The 24,991-nt window shown below is 42.2% G+C and overlaps 1 protein-coding gene across 1 annotated transcript in view; it reads right to left on the bottom strand.

The window, feature by feature from the left end:
• Positions 1-6,780: 6,780 nt before the first annotated feature.
• The window catches only part of vps35 (VPS35 retromer complex component), a 117,438-nt gene continuing 99,227 nt past the window's right edge, over positions 6,781-24,991 (bottom strand). The window contains exons 16-18 of the mRNA XM_056278242.1: positions 14,300-14,539; positions 11,590-11,733; positions 6,781-8,272 (exon numbers count right to left, since the gene is read on the bottom strand). Of these exons, the coding sequence (XP_056134217.1) occupies positions 8,093-8,272; positions 11,590-11,733; positions 14,300-14,539 (564 nt within the window). The 3' untranslated portion in view covers positions 6,781-8,092. The remainder of the gene's footprint in view (positions 8,273-11,589; positions 11,734-14,299; positions 14,540-24,991) is intronic.

Here is a 24,991-nt window from a genome sequence, read left to right as displayed (position 1 = left end):
CGGGTGTTGCGGGAACATTACATTGGTACGGGCAGACCCCGGATTGTCACTCTGTATATAACATTGACTGGGCTAAAGAAAGCTGATAATGAGACGATAACCGAATACATTATCCGAGCTGAACAAATCATTACGGCTCTCAAAGGGGCGGGAGAAGCACCGAGTGAGGGACTAATGATTGCCATGGTGATAAGGGGGTTACCCGAGAGATATAAGCCATTCACTCTAATGGTGACACATGGCGACAGTGAGTTGACATTGGGACAATTTAAGGCCAAATTGATAAACTGTGAGGCTGCTGAAGATGTAGCTAATGCTACAGCATCGGATGAGACGTCCGAGAGGGTGATGAAGGCCCACGCAGCACCTAAGAAAAAGCCAGTGAAACGCTGTGAGGGAGATGATGAACAAACGGTGTGCTGGCGATGCGGTGACAAAGGCCATCGGAAAACGGACTGTTCACGCAGCGTGTGGTGCAGCTTCTGCCGGGTCAAGGGTCACACGGACAAAGTGTGCAAGAAGAAGGACTGCGCTGATGGAGCCAGGTGTGCACGCGAGCAAGGTGGCGGCGGCGGTGGTGGTCACAGAGCAGGTCGAGGTCAGGGACCGGGGAATGCTGCGGAAGAAGAGAACTACATCTTCAGAGTGCAGGCTGGAGAGACCAGCTCAGCAGGACCAGGACGACGGCAACAGTTCAAACTAGGATTGATTGTGGACTGTGGGGCTTCTTCCCACATAGTCAATGATAAGAAGAAGTTCAAGAGCTTTGACAGCTTGTTCGAGCCAGAGAAACACCGCATGGAGCTGGCGGACAGTAAGCGCACCTTTGGTGTGGCGCAAGGCAGGGGAGATGTTACGGTATGTCTGCTCGACAGTGATGGGCGACGGTGTAGAGTGACACTGCGGAATGCACTATATATTCCATCGTACCCCCAAGAGCTCTTCTCTGCGAAGTCTGTGACAGCACACGGAGCCAGTGTGTTCTTCGAAGAGGGCAGAGATGCCCTGATGTTACCGGATGGTACCAGGTTTGACATTTTTGTACAGGGGAAAATTTACTATTTGCAAACTGAATGTGTTGTTGAAAAGTACCATGTGAGCCATGATATAGAAACTTGGCATGAGAGAATGGGCCACTGCAACTATGACGATATCATAAAGCTACAGGATATCACTGACGGTGTGCATATAAAGGGTAAAGTGTGTAAACCTGACAAAGAGTGTGCAGTATGCATAGAAGGGAAGTTTACCCAGAACAGGAACAGGAAACCTACAGACAAAGCCAAGACACCACTGGAGTTGGTAAACACTGATTTAGCCGGTCCTGTGGCAAACGAGTCCATTAATGGTTTCAGGTACATGCAATCATTTACAGATGTGTGCACAGGGGCAGTGCGTGTTTATTTCTTAAAAACAATAAGTGACACAGTGCAAGCGACAGAGAAATTTCTGGCAGATGTAGCTCCCTATGGGACAGTGAAATGCATAAGGTCGGATAATGGAACTGAGTTTACAGGCAAGGAGTTTCAAACCCTGTTGAGACGGAACAAAATAAGACATGAGACGTCCTGCCCATAGTCTCCCCATCAAAAATGCGTTGCAGAGAGAGAAGGACGCACACTATTCGAGATGGCAGGGTGTATGCTAATAGATAGTGGTCTACCAAAGAGCCTCTGGCATTATGCTGTACAGGAGGCAGCCCACACCAGAAACAGATGCTTCAACAAGCACACGGGCACTACGCCATACACAGCAATGACAGGAAAAAAGTGCAACATGGCTAGAATGCAAAAGTTCGGGACAGAATGCTATGCTTACCAGCAGGACAAGGGAAAGTTAGATTCTAGATGTGAGAGGGGGCGTTTTGTAGGACACGACAAGAACAGCCCGGCCTACCTAGTCTACTACCCTGACCAAGAGAAAGTACAGAAACACAGACTAGTTAAGTTTGTACACAAGGCAACTAGTGAAAATGAGACTCAGACACCAGGTCTGCACCCAGAAGACTGGGTAAGAGAGAGAAAGTCTGTTGAGACAGCTGCAACTCAGCCTAGAGTACAGAAAAATGTACAGACTGACGGTACACAGTCAGCACCCGAGGATGATGACGAGGAGCACCCGAGGGTGACGTCACAAGCCTCAGCCAGTGGGAGGTACCCCCAAAGGGAACGCAACCCTCCGAGATACCTGATTGACTATAGTCAGGGCGACAGTGATGACAGCTCACTCACTACTATCTGCATACAGGGCAGTGTGCGGTGTACCTCTGACCTTTAAAGAGGCCATGGAATCGCCAGAGTCAGAAAAGTGGTGCAGGGCAATGGACGAGGAAATGGAGTCTCTAAGAGACAACAAAACATTCACCCTTACGAAATTGCCAGAGGGCAAGAAAACAGTGGGAGGAAGGTGGGTGTATGCGATAAAGACAGATATAGACGGACACGACTAGGGATGCCCCCCGAAACCCGGTTCTAAACGGTAACCGGTTCTAAATTAGTAAAAACCGGAGCATTTTTAAGATCCGACATTTTCGGTTCTGCTGTCGGTAGTCGGTAGGTACTCGAGAAATCATGGAGTGAGATTTATATTGTTGCAATTGTGTTTTTCGAGGAATTTAAACGTCGCGAACATAATCTTGTTTGCCGTTTTCTCCATCTCTCTGTCTCTCTCTCTTACTGCGCGAGGGGCGGGGCTGTGCTGTGCTCCACACACTCGCTGACACACGCGCAGACAGCTCTGCTCAAGCGCTCATCATGGCGGAGAGAACTAAACGTTCAAAAGTTTGGGTATATTTTTCAAAAGTCGATGACAACAACGCTCGTTGCCACAAGTGCAACAAATCATTTGCCAGTAAGGGTGGCAATACAAGCAATCTGTCGAAACATCTTTTGTCGAAACATGGTATTAATCTGCAGAAATGCGGCGTTTTCCACTGCTTTGCTCGTAGTGTTCCATCCACATCCACTGCAGGTAAGCCGTATGAGCCATAGATACGGAGTTAGCTAGGCTAATAACAAATTATTACGAATAAGCCAATAAATAAAATATAATTGCTTAGCTAATTGTTTAGCTACAAATATATAAGCCATAGATACGGAGTTAGCTAGGCTAATAGCCGGGGACACTATAAGTCAGGAGAGATCACGACTCCTGCCGGAGAAGGCAGATATGTTGATTTTTCTGCAGAAGAACTGTTAGGATAATGTTCTAGGTTCTTGTTTGTTTGAACTTCCGTTAGTCCTTTGCTATAAAAAAATATTTTTAATATATATATTTTTTTCTTTATATTTATCTACTTTTATTTTTTATCTTATTTGTTCTTGTTGAATGTTGATTATAAAGTCTATAATTCAGACACATTTAAAACATTGCTGCTGCTGTTGCTGCTGAATAAATAATATTTGTTTATATTTATATAAAGTTATATAATAGAATAATAAAGCAATGTCGATTCTGTTCTTAATTAAGTGTCTTTTTTCTTGCATAAAAGAACCTAGAAGAGTATCGATAAAGTACCAAACCGATAAGCAATACCGATAAGAGTAGTAGTATCGATAAAATCCTAACGATACCCATCCCTAGACACGACAAGTACAAGGCTAGAGTTGTAGCAAAGGGATATAGCCAGAGAGCTGGGGTGGATTATGGGGAGACATTTTCGCCGACAGCCAACCTAACAAGTGTTCGAGTGCTTCTACAGAAGGCAGCTCAGTATGACTTGATTTTACACCAGATGGATGTAAAGACGGCCTATCTTCATGCCCCCATACACTATGACATATACATGGAACAACCTGAGGGTTATATTGAGAAGGGAGAAAAACTAGTGTGTAAACTAGAGAATTCAATCTACGGCCTCAAGCAGTCTGGCCGCAATTGGAACTCACTGTTACACGAGTGTTTGACAGGTGATGGTTTTACACAAAACCAATCAGACCATTGTGTGTACTCCAAGGTAAAACTGAAGACATTTGCTAACGCAATGTTTGGTGTGTGAAATGTGAGTGGTATGGGTTACACCAAGTTTCTTTTCATTTTGTTCTATGAATATGAAAAGGTATACAGTAAGCACATGATTCATAAGTGGGAGTGTTGAGATATGACACCAGTGTATTTGTATGACTCTGTGTTACTGTGTACTATTATTTTGTTTACAGTCAGTGATGACTTTGTTTGTCCACAAGTAGGCGGTGTTGCGCTTGCATGCGCGGATTGATTACGTCACTGAGACGCTGTTCATTTTTCTTTCTTCCCAAAACGACCGAATGAACGGGGGCTGCATTTTTTCTCCAGCAGAAGTTCGGTAGTCAGTACGATTCTTTATAACGGTTTAATAATCCACTTCATCTGCACAGAGATAGACATAAAGTATTATTCTAGTCTTCTAACACTTTCCTTATACGACCAACGGCGAGCTCAATTTGCAACGTAAATGTTAAAGCGGAAGTCAAATACTTGGGTATGACTGTCACCAGGAATAAAGAAATAAGGGAGAAAGAAAACGTTCGTCAAAATATTGATAAATGTATCACAGAAAGGTGAATCAGTTCATCTGGACACAACGTTTATTGACAGAAACGTGTCATCACTCAACTAAGTGATGTCTCAACTGACTGCAGGTGTCCCCACCCTTATGAACAATACGGCGACCCAAACCAACGACCAGTTTCATATGCAAATACTGGCGTGAACATTAATGGCGCCATTAAGTAAATAGGCGCATACAGTAATATTCTGCCGCAGAGTAGAAAGTAGTAGCATGATTTTGTTTGTTTGTTAAACAGTAAAACTTGATTCAGCGCCACCGCAGCTCGGCTGCTCAGCCTCTGGGCAGCTGTTGTGGTATTGGGGTGGCGTGATGGCCTACGGGTACAGGCCAGTAGCCTAAAGCTCGCTCGCTGGTTCGATCCCTGGCACCGACAGAAGGGTATATTCAGCTGAAAACTGGACCCTGCGCAGATCTCCTCCGAGGAAACCCTCGTGTAGAAAACACCGTGTATAGATAAGTGGAATATGCGCAATTTCAGTTGGCTTCTGTGGGAAATAATTTGTTTAAGTTGCATGGATAAGTGGACAAGTTGGTCCTTGACTAACGGGTCGGACCCTTTAGTCGACTGGTTAAAGTTGTCGCTTGCGGAGTGTGAAATACGGGTTCGCGTCCCGGCTGTTGCGACTGTCTCCCAGACCCCCCCCCCCCCAATTCGCTACAGTATTTATCCCTTATCCGAACCGCTTATCCTGCTCTCAGGGTCGCTGGAGCCTATCGCAGCAGTCACTGGGTGGCAGGCGGGGAGACACCCTGGACAGGTCGCCAGACTATATCACACAGGGCCACACAAACACACACACATTCGGGACAATTTAGTATGGCCGATTCACCTGATTTACATGTCTTTGGATTGTGGGAGGAAACTGGAGCCCCCGGAGGAAACCCACACAGACACGAGAACATGCAAACTCCACACAGAGGACGACCCCCCCCCCCAAGGTTGGACTACCCCGAGGCTCGAACCCAGGTCCTTCTTGCTGTGAGGCGACCGCGCTAACCTGCGCCCTTGCTTAAGCATTTACAATTATTAAGTTCATCTTTATACGAGGTTCATAATCAACAAAATTTAGATATATCATGTATGTGCTTACCTGTGTAGAATGTATGATTATTACAAATCAAATGCAGCTATTTTTATCTTACATGTGTTGCAACTGGAAATGGTGTCTCAAGGCAGGGCAAGTGTAGTGCAATTTTATGTCACTAGAGGGCCACATCAACGGAAAATAATGGTACCAAGAAGTACAGTATAGTGCAATTAAGGGCACAAATAAAAATATAAAGGGTTATAAATTCGGGGTGATTCTATTTATAACTAAGGAGTTAATGGAGTATAAAGTTGGGGTGAATCTATTTTCGAGAATCAAAGGTGTGGTCAAAGGTTAAGCCCCCCAACAGGTGGGACTAAGTCGTGGCATCAAGGTGCGTGCATCAGGAAGTCCGGTCAGTTGCTCCATGGACCAGCTCGGGATATTGTTGTAGGTGGTGATATTGGCTTTTGTGGGAAATAAATATTGTTGCACTCATTGAGTGTTACTAACAATAAACATATTTACATCAGACTAGAAGGTATTGGACATTGATTATTGGATTAATTGATTGACTCTGAAGAACAGTGTTGAGAAGAAATTCTGCCACATCTTCTCTCTCCCAGTTTGTTGTTCAAGCTGCTCACGTCAAGTCTCTGCAACTCACAGCTGATCGACAGTAAGTACGGTGCATAATGTGGGCTGAACATGGGGCATGTTTGTGGAAGAGCGTGTGATGTCACACGACCTTACTTAACGTCTGCTTAGCCGTTCAGCTGCCTCGGTTGATTTTGTTGGCTTGCACATCAGAATAATGACCCACATGTGAATTCAGTCAATTAATTGTCTGAAACTAAAGCAAAAACAGTTTACTATGTAAACAATGTAAAACCTGGAGAAATGTAATGTTAACTACGGCTAAAAGTTCAGTTTTCTGACTTCCCTTTGTAAATAGTAAAACAGTTAACTGGAAAACGATAAACGAAAAACTGACACCAAGTCACTTCATCACCCTTTACTGGGGAAATGTAATTAACGGATTATACCCGTGTTGTTCCTCTTAAACGTCCGTCTGTAAAATGGAACAAGACGAGTTGATTGTACTTCCGTTTGACCGTACTTCCGGTTTAGCTGCAGTTTCGCTGCGTTTCAGCTGAACCGGAGCTGCTTTTGCTAAGTGACACAGCAACAGCCCCATAGGGTTAGTTTGAGTTTATTTATGCAAACAACATTGACAGTAGATATTCTGTGTTCTTCCTTTCTGATTTACAAGTAGGTTATTCATAAAATATGTGGAAGCGGTCAGGATCCTGGGAGGCAATGAGGGAAATACGTTTTAGTTGCAGCCCCAAACAAATGAGTCGATGCAGTATTAAGATTAGCATCACTGAATAATTCAATCACATACACACACACACACACACACACACACACACACACACACACACACACATATTAGTCGCTCAGTTAGGCAGCACACTACCGTCAAAACAATCCAAATGAAACTCTGCCTAACATCTCCAAACGTAAAGTTCAGGTTTATTCTGCTGCCTCACCATCACAGACTGGAATAATGGTTCAATATTTAGCAGGCAGTGGCTTACAAAGATCAACAAAGCAATGATAATTTTACATATCGGAACCAAGAATTAGAGCTGTTTATCAACAACCTTGCACTTTTGTTCACATGAAGAGAGTGACCTGGAAGTGGTGTGATGGTGCTCTGAGGTGCTAAAGCACTGCCGTGCTAAAGCACCGCCGTGCTCCACCTTCTGGGGGGGGGGGGCTGTGTAGGCAACTTGAGCTGCACAAAGTAATGCTGGTTACAGTTCTGCCACAGTTATACTTCTCCTAAGGCAGCCACAAGGACAGAATATTTACTTTTCAACGAGAAAGTTTCTGGCAATGAACAACAGAGGACAATCCCTTTAAAGCTCTAGTGGCGAGTGTGTAACCACCAAATGATCAACATAAACACTAATCTTTTCATGTGTAGGGAGTTTAACAATAAACAGATTGCAGACTAAATTAAGCTGTGGACAGTAAACACATCACTATGGAGATGGTGTCATTTTTCCAGTGACAGATGATGGTGTTCATCTGTTGTCTAAGAAACACAGCATGGAGACTCCCTCTAGATAACTGCTCAAGTATAAAGAAACCAAACAAAAGATCTGAGAAGTGCAAGGTGGAGATAACTGCAGCCTTCGTGACATACAAGGTTTCTTATAATGCAACACTGAAAACTCATCTGGACCGAGAGGTCATGGAATGGTCCTGAAAGGCCGGGAAGGGAGGAAATTAGATTAGAAAAAATGTTAGCAGGGGTTCAATCTAGGAGGAGGGGGTTCAACAGCTAGCAGATTAGATGAACACTTCAGAGAGCAGGGGAGATAGCGCTTCTCATCATTTGGGTGTGGTTGACATAACTTTTGATTTTTAAACCCTGCCCTGCTAGATGGTTTACTGAGGGAGGGTAAGTATGTAAACAACCATCCACAAATGCCTCCTCTCTCTAAATGACGAGGCCCTCGTACGCGGGGCCTTCCGACTCAGGAGACTCTCTCTGTAAGCGCAGGTGCTCTAAAGTGTTGTGGAAATGCTTGTTGATCTGCTCCGTTTCTTCAGTGGCCTCCAGGTTAGGCAGGTCCTCCCTGATCTTCTGGATCAGCTGGTTGAGCACCTGCACGGTCACCTGTTGACAGGAGCAGAAGAACATTAGCATGGATTTTATCCTTTACATGGGATTTTTAGTTGGTTTTTAAGCCCAAGTGCAAACAATTACTTCTAAATTAAGTTCATGGTTTGTCACAATGAAAGATGGAGACAGTCAGCTGCAGCAGCTGATTCAAATAAACATGAACATGAAGAGTCTTAAAGTATATACAAGTAATTACAAAGTGCTTATTAAACCACACCACATACATTTACTACCAACCCAGACTTATATCAAGGATTTATATGAATTAAGTATAAAGTTAACCTTAACACACTTATAAGCAAGTATTTAACAAGTTCCAACTTTAACTTGTGAAATACTTAGAACAAGTCAACATTCAGAAGGGTTAATCACAGTTTAAGCTAAGGCTTTAACGAGGTTTAACGAGGCTTACTAATTAATACAACTGGTGTTGTCAGTGAAACAGGGATCGCTATGCTCACTGAGCTTTGACAGACTGAAGAGATGAGGTGCTACAACTGCTTCATGGGCCCGGCACACAGTAGTCACTTTGTGTGCATGGAAGCTGCTTAGTGATGGAATGAGGCCTTCCTAGATAGATTCATACATTATGTAAGGAAATATGTAGGTAATGTATACAACCCTGTTGAATTACTTTGTTAACTACAACAGTGCAGTCCCACATTTAGGGATATGAAGCTTTCATTCCATGTTTCCCTCAGAAATCAGTAAAGTTAGAATCTTTGACTCAAATGGAAATGAAAGGGATGACAGGGTCCCCCTGGTACCACAACACAAAACACAGGATCGCAACCTGCTGCTGCTGCTACTACTACTACTACTACTACTGTCAGCTGCTCCCGTTAGGGGGCGCCACAGTGGATCATCTGTTTCCTTCTCCTCCTGTCCTCTGCATCTTCCTCTGTCACACCAGCCACCTGCATATCCTCCCTCACCACATCCATAAACCTTCCTCTTCTCCTCTTCCCTGGTAGCTCAGCATCCTTCTCCCAGTATACCCAGCATCTCTCCTCCACACATGTCCAAACCCTCTCAATCTTGCAGCCAGGACTGCAACCTGCTATCCTTCCCAGACTGATAGACAGATTTCTTAACAGAAAGACTTTTTATTTTGTATTCAAAAAATATTTCACACGTGTCAAAGGTCTTATTCAAAATGTTGAGTAGACATGTTGTGTTTTTAATATGGCTGGAAGGTAAAATACCTTGAAATGCCAATCTCCAACCCGTTCTCACCAGGTGGGCTGAGAGTGCCTGGGTCGGTCTTCTGCTCCACCCACTAGTTAAAAGGTGTTCTAAGCTACTTCCACATATGCTACAAGTGGATCGACAGTATTCTGACACATTAGCACTTAACTGACCTGTTCATGTGCATATATGAGGGGCAAATGAGGGTCAGAAAAGTATGCTGAGCAAAAATATAAATGCATCACTTGATTATTTCAAAGATTTTATAAAAATGAAACTCTTAAATGGAAAAATATCCGCTGAAAGTGATATATTATGCACTTATCTATTGATCTGATATTTTGGCTACAAATACACCTTGGTTGATCGCAGATACCCTACAACACAGAAGGTGAGGTCATGGAACATAATTACAAGTCAGTATCTGGCGTGACCACCATTTAACGCACTCATATGGTGCAAAATATCTCCTTCACATTGACAGGAAATAGTACATGCTGGTCCAGAACATCCAAGCATGCTGAATGGGCTACATGTGTGGTGAGTATGCATGGAAGACTTGGGACATTTTCAGCTGCCAGATCGCTGGACGATGAAGATTTTGCTTCCTGAACACTTTTGGGTATATTTTTATGGATTTTGGGCAGCTGATCATGAAAATCATATTAAAATGGTCCTATCACATAACGTTTTGTAGATATAACCTATTTTTGTGAATTTCTATCATATTTTAAATCTACGAGTGTATTACCCACAGCGCAAGCTGTTTTGGTCAGTCCAAGCCTGCCTGGGCATGCACTCAGGGCAGGTGCTATAGAGATGTAAAAATTAAAAATTGTTGCTCAGTCTTGCAACATGTGGCAATCCATCATCATGCTGAAACATGAGGTAATGGTGGCAGATGAGTGGCAAAACAATGGGTCTCAGGATCTCATCCTGGTATCTCTATGCTTTCAAATCACCATTGATGAGAAGCACCCATGTTCTTTGTCCATATGATATGCCTGCCCATACCAAAACACCACTGGCCCCATCACTCGCTTTTTTGACAACATTGGGATCGGATCAGTAAACTGCTGACCCTCACGGCACCATACATGCTGCCTTTCATCTGCCCAATACAACAGAAACCAGAATTCATGGCTGAAGAGGACCCTTCTCCAGCATGCCAGCGGCCATCGCTGGTGAGTGTTTGCCCACCTGTAACATCTGGGGTGCCATACAGAATTCAGGGGTAGACCACCGTAAAGACGTGGTCTAGCGGACATTCCTACAATCAGCATGGCAAATGTACAATCTCCCGTCATCCCCCCCCTTTTTTTCCCCCCTCCAATTGTATCTGGCCCATACCCCACTCTCCTGAGCTGTCCCGGTTGCTGCTCCACCCCTTCTGCCAATCCGGGAAGGGCTGCAGACTACCACATCTCCTCCGATACATGTGGAGTCGCCAGCGGCTCCTTTTCACCTGACAGTGAGGAGTTTCATGCGGGTGGGAGATCACGCTACTGCCCCCAGTTCTCCCCCCTGAACTGGCGCCATGACCGACCAAAGGAGGCGCTAGTACAGCAACCAGGACACATACCCACATCCGGCTTCCCACCCACAGACACAGCCAATTGTGTCTGTAGGGACGCCTGACCAAGCCGGAGGTAACACGGGGATTCAAACCGGCGATCCCCATGTTGGTAGGCAATGGAATAGACCGCCACACCACCCGGACGCCCGATCTCCCAATATTTGTGGCATCTATGGCATGATGTTATTCAGTAAAAACTGCACATTTTAGAGTGTTCTTTTATACTGCACAGCATAAACACGTGCATGATGAGCATGCTGCTTAACCAGCATGTTAATGTCCTACCTAATATTGTGTTTAATGTAAATGGGCTCAGTGCCGTTCGGCCTTGGCTTTGTTGTGCTGGTAGTTTGTAATAACAGAGAATTACTTATATACCGTGGCAGAACTGAAAGTAAGAGAGTGCAGGGAGTGCAGGGAAAAGGGTGAGGTATAGCACATTTGATGAGAAGAATTATAATAAAGATGCTTGTATAGAGAATATTAGGGAGCAATACATAATTCCAAAAGCCTGTAATATTGGGAGGGGTTGCTCATCATTTCTTACCGAGTCATTTTCCCTCTCATAGAAGCAGATGTATCTGTTGAGGATCTCAATGAACAGCTGGACCTGCAACGCGGGATCCATGCACTGATTGGCGATCTTCAGGGCTTTCTTTAGACATTCCATAACCCGCTTACCGTCACGGATCTGAAGACAGTTCAGAAAACTCACATTTAAAAATGTGGAAACATATTTGTTTGTACTAAACTGATTTGTCATTAAAATAACCTAAAGTGACTACTAGCTTCATTTGGACATACTGGCTCATTATAGTCCTAATTATAGTTCCAACTACAGTCCCAATTACAGTAATACTTCCAGTCCTACTTCCAGTCCCAATTACAGTCCTATATACAGTCCTAATTAGAGTCCTACTTAGTTCTAATTACAGTCCTACTTACAGTTCTAATTACAATCCTAATTAGTCCTACTTACAGCCCTAACTACAGTCCTATTTACAGTCCTACTTACAACCCTAACTGCAGTCCTAATTACAGTCCTACTTACAGTCCTAACTACAGTTCCAATAACAGTCCTAACTACAGTCCTACTTAAGGTCCTAACTACAGTCCTAAGTACAGCACCCCAGGCACAGCTGACGACACAAGAACATTTACATACTGAAAACAGACAAGTAATTTTTGCGAGTACTCAACAAAGAGACTTAAATGAGTACTCTGCTGTTCCCCTGTACAATGCAGTAACCTATATGTTCTGTTCACATGTACATTACACTGCTCTTCAGTTTATCAGATTCAGCACAACTTTAACTCTGAACAGACATTCCCACACACATTTTTTCTACATGAAAAACAGTCAAAATTAATATCAGTCATGTCCTGCATAAACACAAAGCTGATAAACTGGTGCAAGTGAACAAATACCTATTTATATTATATTTGTTCCCTCTCGCTAGTTTCTCAGCATCAGACTGTTGTTGATATAGAAACACATGTCTAGTCATGCTTCAAGTGGTAGGAGGAAGGTTTACCTTGCCTGCATACAAATATGCCTCTGGCAAATACTGTGCTATTCTTTTTTTCTACTATCGGTCTTTCGGTCGTGATGTCACCATGCCCCTGATCCTTGGAAGATGGTGCCTGGCATCACGTTGCCCTTGGAAACGGCCCAAGTCCGAAAGACCGATTAAACTCGAGAATGGGTTACACTTTTTTTCTTTCCCTTCTTGGAAGAGAAATGAAGGAAAGAACATAGAGGACTTAACCAAGAGGCGCAGGATGGCCTGGGTTGCAGCAGTGAGACGCAATTGATCACGTTCAAATACATTTCGGTGGCAATGTTAGTGTGTTCTTTGCATTTTCACAAAGGTAAGTTTTCCTTTCTCTCTCACACACATAACGTTAGCTAATGTTACGTAGCTAACGGTACCGTACAGTCTCACAGGCACAGAACTGTTAAACTGGTTGTCTAACTGCGTTACACGGATGATGATAATGTTGGCTAACGTTGTACTTGGATACGATTTGAGTTAGCAATGATCGCTATGATACGAACGATTAATGATCCATAGCATTAACGTTAGCTAGGTAACGTTTATGCAAACATTAACAATGCCTCTGATCCTTGGAAGATGGCGCCCGGCGTCACGTTGCCCTTGGAAACGACCCAAGTCCGAAAGACCAATAGGGGGAATAAGAATGAGCCTTTTTCATTATTTCTTTTTTTGGCTTTTTTCCCCTTTTTCGCCGAACCGTCCTGGTCACTGCTCCACCACCTCTGCTGATCTGGGGAGGGCTGCAGACTACCACATGCCTCCTCCAATACATGTGGAGTCGCCAGCCACTTCTTTTTTCCTGACAGTGAGGAGTTTCACCAGGGGGGCGTAGCGCGTAGAAGGATCACGCTATTCCCCCCACTTCCCCTTCCCCCCTGAACAGGTGCGCCGGACCGACCAGAGGAGGTGCTGGTGCGGCGACCAGGACACGTACCGACATCTGGCTTCCCACCCGCAGACACGACCAATTGTGTCTGTAGGGACGCCCGACCAAGCCGGAGGTAACACGGGGATTCGAACCGGCAATCCCCATGGTGGTAGGTAATAGAAAAGACCGCCACACCACCCGGACGCCCCATTGCACTTTATTGCCTCTTATTTCACCTGTATATATTCCACTCTTGTGCATATATCCAAACATTGTTGTGTTGTAGTGTTGTTATTCTATGCTAAGTACACAGAGAGCCACGAAACCGGAGTCAAAGTTCATGTATGTCCTACATGCCCATAAACATGATTCTGATAAGCCAAAAAAAAAAAAAAAGATTCTGCAGTTATTATGGCGTTTAAACATCATCACAAGATCATGATTCATAGCTGAATCATTTTTTCTGCCTTCCTGCATGAGGACTAGACCACTCTTGCCAAATTCTTCACAACTGAGAACAGTAACGGATAAAGGTATAAGAACACAACATTATTCATTTACAAACGGAAAGAAAAGTTTGTTAAATTTTGATTATGCTGTGTTCAAGCTGTTTAGACATGACAAGTTAAATGTGAATTGTGATTTCAGTCCGCCTCTGAGCTCTGTTTGTTTTAAGCACAATCACAGAGCTCAAGCTGACAGTCCACACTCATCTCCATCTGGACAAACACGTGATCAGTCTGGGACAAAGACCCTAATCATAACACCTTTTTTTCTTAAAAACACTGACTCTGACTCGTTCTTAACATGGAATAAAATCATATACACACCTCCTCGCCATTCTTGTCTGTGCTGCGGCCAGACCAGAACAGATGAGCACAGATGCTGACAGCACGGCACTGGTCAGGCTTCTTCAGCAGCTTGGGGGCAGCAAGGGCACACTGTGTCCTCAGAGGCTCGTGGTTCTCCTCGCTGAAGCAGTGCATGCGCTCAAACGTACCGATGATGAGCGTGATGGCTGCCAGCTGCGACTTGGAGTCACTTATTTCATCCTCATACAGAGAGAAGGCCTGGTGGGGTGACCGTCGGTAGGCAGGAAGGGATGGTGTGTGAAGAACGAGGGGAGAGAGAGGCAACAGTAAGAGGAAGCTTAGATGCCACAGACATGAAGGTTTTGGAGACTGACAGTCACATGAAGTACTTGAAACACAAACAGATTTAAAAGTAGTTGTGCAGGGGTCGATTTTAAGGAGCACCTCTAGTTGCATACGGGGCAACAAGGAGCTACTTTTGAGGTCCCGTAAGAGTTAAGGTGGTCCTAAGAGTTAAGGTTGTCCCACACTGAACCAAGCCATACCACCACAGTGAGGGCGACTTGTGTTGTCATGTAATCCAGCGACACAGTAAGTCAGTACATGATAACTGAAAAGAAGTAAACAACCATGAGCACCAGCTGAATGACACTACTCACATGATCAGACTGGAATACCATGTGGGACTTGTTCACAAATCAAAAATACTTCTATACGTTAATTCAGATACTTACACATGCTGAACTTGAAAAAAAAGCACAGATCACATTTATATTTTTTTTAAAAAGTCCCCTCTTTTTCTCCCCAATTGTACTTGGCCAATTACCCCACTCTTCCGAGCCATCCTGGTCTCTGCTCTACCCCCTCTGCTGATCCAGGGAGGGCTGCAGACTACCACATGCCTCCTCCGATACATGTGGAGTCACCAGCCACTTCTTTTAACCTGACAGTGAGGAATTCCACCAAGGGGACGTAGCATGTGGGAGGATCACGCTATTCCCCCCAGTTCCCCCTCCCCCCAAAGAGGCGCCCTGATCAAACAGAGGAGGCGCTAGTGCAATGACCAGGACACATACCCACATCTGGCTTCCCACCCGCAGACACAGCCAATTGTGTCTGTAGGGATGCCCAACCAAGCCGGAGGTAACACGGAGATTCAAACCGGCGATCCCCTTGTTGGTAGGCAATGGAATAGACTGCTAAGCTACCCGGATGCCCACATTTAGCATACATTTTTAACAGAAAGCCCCATGTTTCAATTCAATGCCCCATGTTTCACTGAGAACATTTACTGGATTTGGGCCACAAGTTTAGCTAGCTTGTCATTTTTGGGATAGGCTGAATTTATTTCCAAGTTCACCATGTTTATTTAAGCAGTAATCAAAGCTCGAGCGGTCATGTGACATGTGAGCAAAGGAAAACCCTGGTGACAGGCGAAGTTCAGGTGACTCGACCATCGATAATCAACAACTTACAGCTTAAAAGCTGAGCAAACATGCAGCTGCAGCTGCTGTGTAGGACACCAAGCACAAATGTTCTGCTGACAAATGAAGCGTTCACACAAGTTTTGAATAACTCACAGATCTGATACTGAATATGTTCGCCAATACTACTTTGTGTCAACAGCTTGTTTTTAGTGTTCCGAAGGATGCCGTAGGGGTTCCATGTTGGTTGCCCCAAGGAAATTCCAGTTGTCAGAGACAACCGTAAATGTCAATCCATGTTGTGTCCTTCTCTACGCCCAACACACAGAGCACACAGACTTATACAAAGTAAATATACAAATCCACAACATAAAACTAGTGGCAACTGTTATGCAGTCAGTTCTACTATATATTCTCACAGGCAGCAGCTCCTACTGAATTAAAGAGCTGAGTGTGTGGAATATAACTGAACCCATCGAGTGAGCACCATCTCTCACGTATGGTTTGGTCACATCACGCTGATGACACTTTAAGATGAAGCATCCAGGAAGCACCTACCTCTATAACCACTTTGCACAAAGTCATCTGAGCTACAAAATGCAAACTTAAGCCTGCAATACTACCACCAATCTCTTACCTAACACCTATGTATCATTTACTACTATATTACTACACATGGACCGCCAAATGCATTTCCAATTGGCAGCAGAGCATTGTAATGCATTACAATCACAGTACTGAAATGCATTACAATCACAGGCTGCCAGACAGCTCAGGGCCAACACATTCACATCTCGGGACGATTTAGTACAGCCGATTCACCTGACCTACATGTCTTTGGACTGTGGGAGGAAATCCGGAGCACCCGGAGGAAACCCACACAGACATGGGGAGAACATGCAAACTCCACACAAAGGACGACCTGGGACGACCCCCATGGTCGGACAACCCTGGGGCTCGAACCCAGGACCTTCTTGCTGTGAGGCAACCATGCTAACCACTGTGCCACTTGTTGTTTGTATTGTTATTTGTTAACACCATTTTCCAAAGGTTTGGTGTGTTTTATGCATGTTTGAAATCCTGAGTGATTTGGTTGAAAGAGGTCCTATCTATGCAATTGTTTGACATCAGCTTGTGACAATTTTTTCTTATCATGGATAAATTATAGAACTACATAAATGCTCATTGTAATAGGCTCTGAATCCGAGACAACGCCCGAGAAAGCACTGTGAAACAGCAGCGCAGAAACAGCACCAACAAATTCAAGATCAGAGATCTATATTTATAAGATTTATATTTATTTATAATTTCTTTATTGTCATTTCTCAGTACTCGCATATGTTGAAATTAATTTTGTCCTCTGCATTTAACCCTCCCTATACATCAGGAGCAGTGGGCGAGGCCAACTCCCATTCCAGATTCTGTCAGCTATTAGCCTAAATCTATAACGTTTTACAAGCTGAACCCAACAAAGGTCAAACACAGATACAAAACACGCTTATTTCTGTTATAACAATAATACTTTTAATGAGATAGCCGTGACAAATTATTATCAGGCCTTTTTAGGCCAATAATTGCCTTAGCCCCAGATGTTCCCACATGGCTCCTTATGTTTTAACTATTCAGATCAGTTGCAACTCTTTTCCAAGCAAAGTTAAGTGCACATTTTTATCATGTGTAACATTACTGTTTAAACGGCGGATAAAAGCAGCTAGATAATAGCAACTGGAAAACAGACATGAGCTAAGCTAAGTTTGCTAACTAGTATAGTCTCGGTTTTTACACCGTATAAGAATAGTCTACTTCTTACAGCATTCAGGTGATTTATCATGTTTGTTGTGCCACCGTGGTAGGCTAGTTTCATTGCATATTTGCCACATTGCCTCGTCATCGCTGAATTTAAACCAGGGGTGGGCAATCTTATTCAGAAAGTGCCGGTGTGGGTGCAGGTCTTTGTTCCAACCAAGCAGTTACACACCTGTGTCTCCTAATCAAGTTCCACAGCAAAGACTCTACTGTAATGAATGAGCCTTGCAGGTATTACAATGAGAAACAATTTGATGGACTAGTTAGAACTCTCCCATCAGAATCTCACCTTTACCCGTAGCCTCTCAAAAAATTACCACCACCTTTCTCATTTTTTAACATCCTTGAATAATAACTTCTTGATTATTGCATTACCAGAAACATGGCTTTCTGAAGACACAGAAAGTCTATATGAGCTCCCCCAGTATAACTTAGTTCATTCTACCAGAGATAAGAAAGCTGGAGGTGGGTTAGTAATTTACATCCGAAGGGACTGTAATTACATAGAGAGCAGACTTGTCACTTCCTTCAGAGGGGGAGGATATAGAATCCATCTCCATCGAAATAACCTTGCCCAGCAATGGCAAAAAAAATCATCGTTGGCTGTGTCTGTTGACCACCAGATACTGACATTGACAACTTTAATGACAGTATGGCAAATACACTGGACCAAATAAGCAAAGAAGGCAAAATGCGTTTTACCCTCAGTGATGATAATATCAATCTCTTTAAAAGTGAAACACACTCATCAACTCAGGACTTCCTAAATAATTGATATGCAAACTATTTTTGTCCTATTATCCATAAACCCACGAGAGTGATTGACAAATCTGACACATTAATAGATAATATTAACAAATTTATTGAATAAAGTGCGTCAATCGGTTATACTGTATACTGATATCTCAGACCATTTCCCAAACTTCCAATTTACCTTGAGAGAAGATAAAAAGAAAAAACAATCTGATCGCAAAGTAACTTCTCGGAAGTTTAACGAAATAAAATATGACCAGTTTAAAAAATCTACTTGATGGTGTATCGTGGGAGAATGTGTACACTCAGACTGATGCAGACTGTGCCTACCAAGCCTTTATTCAATCCTTTCTGTTTTCAATAAATGTCTTCCCTTAGTCACAGCAAAAAAAACCCACAAGCCAGGACTCACGGTTCACCCCTGGGTTGCAGAAGTACTCAAGGAAAGAAAAAAAAAAACAGACTATATAAAAAATTCCTATCAAATCCTACACCCTCGAACCAAATGAAGTACAAATTATATAAAAATAAATTTAATCCCCTCCTTAACAATAGCTAAAAAAAAACAAAACACTTCAGCGAAAAATTCAAGGAGTCTTCTAGTAATATCAAAGAAACTTGGTCAACTGTAAACCAGCTACTAAACAAAAAGAAACCTTTGTTAAAAACTCCATCTTACTTCTGTGATGGAGGGAAAAGCATTACTGATTCCTATGAGATTGCATGTAAGTTTAACGAATTTTTTGTAAATGTGGGTGTCTCTCTTGGGAGAAAAATTACAAGCCCAGGTGGAAGTCCCCGAGATTATATTGATGGTTGTTTCTCTTCATGTAATACCTTTGATCGTCCTGATTTCAATGAGGTACTAAGCATCATTGACAAGCTGAAACCATCAGCAGCAGACATGATGAAGTTAGAACTACCATTGTGAAAGAGGTAAAATCCTTGATCACTGATCCATTAACGTTTATTTTTTCGATCTCTTTAGAAACTGGTGTTGTCCCCAGTGACCTTAAGGTTGCAAAAGTCATCCCCATTCTCAAATCCGACGACCAAAGCTCTTTTACTAACTACCGCCCAATTTCAATATTACCCTGTTTTTCAAAAATTCTTGAAAAACTAGTCTAAAAGAATCCTCCAACATACGAATTCAAATAAAATACTATACAACCATCAATATGGCTTCCACAAAAAGCACTCTGCATACATGGCTCTGTTAGAACTTATTGACAAAATCTCCACTGCGTTAGATAAAAACGAGTATGCGATAGGAGTCTTCCTAGACCTCTCGAAAGCTTTTGACACTGTGAACCATGATATATTACTATCAAAATTGTCTAGATATGGTTTTCAAGAAAATGTCTTCAACTGGATAAAAAAATATGTGATTGACAGACAACAATTTGTCTCTGTTAAAAACTGAGTCTAATAGAGCCATACTGTCTAGTGGAGTGGCTCAAGGATCGATTCTTGGTCCATTATTATTTTTGATTTATATCAATAATTTTGCTGCTGTATCAAGTTCCATTTTCTCCATTTTATTTGCAGAAGACACAAATCTTGTACTTTCCCACAAACATTTTAAAACCCTCATTGATGAGGCTAACCTGGGTCTCCTCACCTTTTCCAGATGGTTCCAGCAGAACAAACTATCACTAAAAAAAAAAAAAAAATCATAATATTTTCAGGAAGAAAAATATAACACAGATGAAGCCAACCTCTTTATCAAGGGTAGCAAAATCAACAGAGTTCCTTCTGCTCGCTTCTTGGGCTTAATAGTTGATGAAAAATGTTGTTGGAAAGAACAAATTGATTTTGTGACCAAAAAGGTGTCAAAGTCTATGGGAATTATTAGGAAAAATCAGTCCATTTCTCAGTAGATCCTGGTTGTTAACTTTATACTATGGCCTAGTATATGCTTACCTTACTTACTGCAATGTTGTATGGGCCAGTACCTACCCCACATATCTACATAAACTCCATATAATTCAAAAACGGTTCGTTAGAACAGCTACAAGTTCAAAGCCCTGTCCTCACCTCTGTTCTCTAAACTTAAAATATTAACTATATTTGATATTAACATCCTGCTAACACGTATCTTCATTTACGAGGTGAAATATCAAGGCTACATTCTACCAGACCACTTCCAACAACATTTTTGCAAAAATTCAAATTTTCATTCTTATTCAATGAGACAGGCAAACCATTTGCATGTTCCCCATTGTCACACCACCAGAGGGCAGTATTCTATGAAATACAGGCGTTTTATTGGGGAATGCGTATTCACATCTAATAGGCTACTCACCCTCCCTACCGATCTTTAAAAGGACATTAAAAGAAAAACTGTGTGCTCAGTTGGCTAATAAGATGCTAGGCATATGCATTGCAACTACTTTTATTTTGTCCGTGTGTTTGTTTTCTTAATTTTTATTTCTTTATTATGTTTTTTTTTGTGTGCGTCATTAAAATTTGCTATGGTGAGGCTTCATTATAAGCCCACCTCGGGTTTCTTAACTCACCAGCACATCCTTTTTTTTCTCACTTTCCTTGTGAAAGATGTATTTATTTACTTGATTATTGTATTTTTGTGCAAACCAATAAAATCAAAATCAAATCAAATTAAATGGTTGATTAGTGAGATCAGGTATGTAACTGCTTGGTTGGAACAAAAACCTGCACCCACAATTTTACCCTTTCTGGATAAAATTGCCCACTCCTGGTTTAAAGTATCGCCACACAGCTGAGATCTTTGCCATTTTGCTTTCCCTTTAACGGTCAAGGTGAACTGAAGCATGACGTCACGGCTGTGAGTGACAGGGATGTCAGACCCTGCAGCTGAGACAGTATTCCACATTTTAACAGTGCAATTAAATGTATTCATAAAGTACAAGAATGGGCTGATAAATGTATTTTGCAGTTCACCTTTATTGATAGCATAAATTTAGCACAAAAAAAGAAAGAAAAGAAAAAGAAAAGAATATTCGAATCCCTAAATTGAAAACAAATACCTACTCAACAAACGAATATCCGAATACGAATACTTGGGTATTCGGGTCCAGACTTACAAATGTCAGCTTATACTTTTGGGCTGCTCAACTATAAACTACTGAAACCAGGATTACCAATGACCCTACAAATGTCCGTTATCCACTCTTGTTACTGTGCACTTAGCAGCTGGTACACACCCACTTCTGTGACTCCTCATCCATGCCACAGGAAAATGGGAGACGTTATTTGTTCAGGGGCTGGAAAATCCTAAAGTGTTGTGTGTGCAAAAAACTGTGTTCAATTCTCGTCATTTGTGCGTAATGTGACTGCAGCTGCATGCTGTGTGAAATATGGGATTAATTGTTGTTAGTGATAACCACGTTGTTGCTAGCTTGCTGTTGATGTTAGCTCTACTGAAAGCTGTAGCGTTAATCGTATGCATAGCAGTCGGACTGTGAACGTGATGTGTAAATGGGACTTGTAACTGTTGTGTGTATGTTCTATTAAGTGAAGTGTTTGTTTACTAGTGCTGCATGGTTCCCGTGAAGTTACTGTAGCATGTTAGACTGTTTATTAATATTGTGTGGTAGCTTCTAGACTTTTCTACTGCAATGCATCTGTGCATATGTAGTTGATGTTTAATACCAGGGAGATTGAGATTCCTTATTTTGTACGTTCTCTCTTTTGTGTTAACAGTTGGATATGCACACATGGGTGAGTGAATCTGTGATCATGTGCATATTTGTTGGTACATGTATGCATTTCTGTGTGTGTACACAATATTCCACAATGTTTATTATTTTTATTTCAGAACCACATTATTGCATTTTGGAAACTACTAGTGTGTGTTTGGAAGTACTGCATGTGGTGAAGAAGCTCAACTACAACGTTCTGAACTTCAATTCCATCTTTGTCTCTTGCTGGACACCCTGCAGTGTGTCTCAACCCTGTACTCAGCAGTAGTTAGAATGGGTGAGGGCTACATTAGCCAACCGTTTACACAGGGGAGAGCTTCAAAAAGGCTAACCGTATTTTTCAATGAAGGAGTTATTATTCAAAATATGTCTGTGAGATCTTGTAAATATCTGGACTAAAAACATAGCTCCGGTCTGGAGAAAAATAGAAAAAAGCATAAACTTCCTAATTCTGCTTTGTTGCTAAAAGTGATCAAATCAATGTATAACTTCCCCCCATATACTACATTGTCTTAAAAAAATGGCCCAGAAATGGCTTTATTTACATACACCATCTAATTGAATCCATCCATCCATCATGCAAACCGCTTCTCCTGCTCTCAGGGTCGCAGGAATGCTGGAGCCTATCCTAGCAGTCCCTGGGCGGCAGGTGGGGAGACACCAGGGTGTCACATAATCTTAAATCCTATGCCCTGATTAAGGAGGAGTTCTGCCTCCCAGAAATGGACTTTTAACACACTGCAGATTCTTCTGTGCTTGTCAAGATTTAAAATCTTAGATCAGGAAATACGAGATTAATTATCTTGTTTTAAAAGTTATTTATACTAGTTTCTATCTTTGAATTCATTAGTCAGGAAATCTTACAATTGAGTAATTTATTGTTAAAACAAGCTACATTAGCTAGAGTAGTCATTTGTACCATTGTCTTTCACAAAAAATAACTTGTTTCAAGATTCAGTGACACAAACTCAAGTTAAATTGCTTGATTTAGGAATGACACAAGGCTTTATATATATATATATATATATATATATATATATATATATATATATATATATATACAGTGGCTTGCAAAAGTATTCATACCCCTTGAACTTTTCCACATTTTGTCACGTTACGACCACAAACATAAATATATTTTATTGCAATTTTATGTGAAAGACCAACACAAAGTGGCACACAATTGTGAAGTACAAAGAAAAGTATACATGATTTAAAAAAATTTTTACAAATAAAAAACTGAAAAGTGCGGTGTGCAAAAGTTATTCAGCCCTCTTTTCTCCGAGTGCAACCAATTGCCTTCAGAAGTTGCGTGATGATTGCTGAATGATCGAATGTTGACCCAATGACTAAATAGAGTCAACCTGTGTGTAATCTAATCTCAGTACAAATACAGCTGTTCTGTGACGGCCTCAGAGGTTTGTTAAGAGAATATTGGGGAGCAAACAGCATCATGAAGTCCAAGGAACAAACCAGACAGGTCAGGGATAAAGTTGTGGAGAAGTTTAAAGCAGGGTTAGGCTATAAAAAGATTTCCCAAGCTTTGAACATCTCACGGAGCACTGTTCAATCCATCATCCGGAAATGGAAAGAATATGGCACAACTGCAAACCTACCAAGACACGGCCGTCCACCTAAACTTACAGGCCGAACAAGGAGAGCACTGATCAGAGATGCAGCCAAGAGGCCCATGGTGACTCTCGACGAACTGCAGAGATCCACAGCTGAGGTGGGGGAATCTGTCCACAGGACAACTGTTGGTCGTGCACTGCACAAATCTGGCCTTTATGGAAGAGTGGCAAGAAGAAAGCCATCGTTAAAAGAAAACCATACAAAGTCCCGTTTGCAGTTTGCCAGAAGCCATGTGAGGGACACAGCAAATATGTGGAAGAAGGTGCTCTGGTCAGATGAGACCAAAATTGAACTTTTTGGCCTAAATGCAAAACGCTATGTGTGGCGGAAAACTAACACTGCACATCACTCTGAACACACCATCCCCACTGTCAAACATGGTGGTGGCAGCATCATGCTCTGAGGGTGCTTCTCTTCAGCAGGGACAGGGAAGATGGTCAGAGTTGATGGGAAGATGGATGGAGCCAAATACAGGGCAATCTTGGAAGAAAACCTGTTGGAGTCTGCAAAAGACTTGAGACTGGGGCGGAGGTTCACCTTCCAGCAGGACAACGACCCTAAACATAAAGCCAGGGCTACAATGGAATGGTTTAAAACAAAACATATTCATGTGTTAGAATGGCCCAGTTAAAGTCCAGACCTAAATCCAATTGAGAATCTGTGGCAAGATCTGAAACCTGCCGTTCACAAACGCTCTCCATCTAATCTGACTGAGCTTGAGCTGTTTTGCAAAGAAGAATGGGCAAAAATTTCAGTCTCTAAATGTGCAAAGCTGGTAGAGACATACCCCAAAAGACTTGCAGCTGTAATTGCAGCAAAAGGCGGTTCCACAAAGTATTGACTCAGGGGGGCTGAATACTTTTGCCCACCGCACTTTTCAGTTTTTTATTTGTAAAATTTTTTTTAAATCATGTATAATTTTCTTTGTACTTTACAATTGTGTGCCACTTTGTGTTGGTCTTTCACATAAAATTCCAACAAATATATTTATGTTTGTGGTCGAAATATAACAAAATGTGGAAAAGTTCAAGGGGTATGAATACTTTTGCAAGCCACTGTATATACAGTGCATCTGGAAAGTATTCACACCCCTTCACTTTCCCCACATTTTGTTATGTTACAGCCTTATTCTAAAATGGATTAAATTCATTTTTTTTCTCATCAATCTACGCACAATACCCCATAATGACAAAGTGAAAAAGGTTTTGTAGAAATTTTTGCAAATCTATTAAAAATAAAAAACTGAAATATTGCATCTACATAAGTATTCACACCCTTTGCTATGACACTTAAAATTGAGCTCAGGTTCATCCTGTTTCCACTGATCATCCTTGAGATGTTTCTACATCTTGATTGGAGTCCACCTCTAGTAAATTAAATTGATTGGACATGATTTGGAAAGGCACACACCT

The sequence above is a fragment of the Lampris incognitus genome, chromosome 4, assembly GCF_029633865.1.
Source record: "Lampris incognitus isolate fLamInc1 chromosome 4, fLamInc1.hap2, whole genome shotgun sequence".
Lineage (NCBI taxonomy): Eukaryota > Metazoa > Chordata > Actinopteri > Lampriformes > Lampridae > Lampris > Lampris incognitus.
The sequence above is the reverse complement of the archived record's forward strand: the minus strand, read 5'-3'. Positions and strand labels throughout refer to the sequence as shown.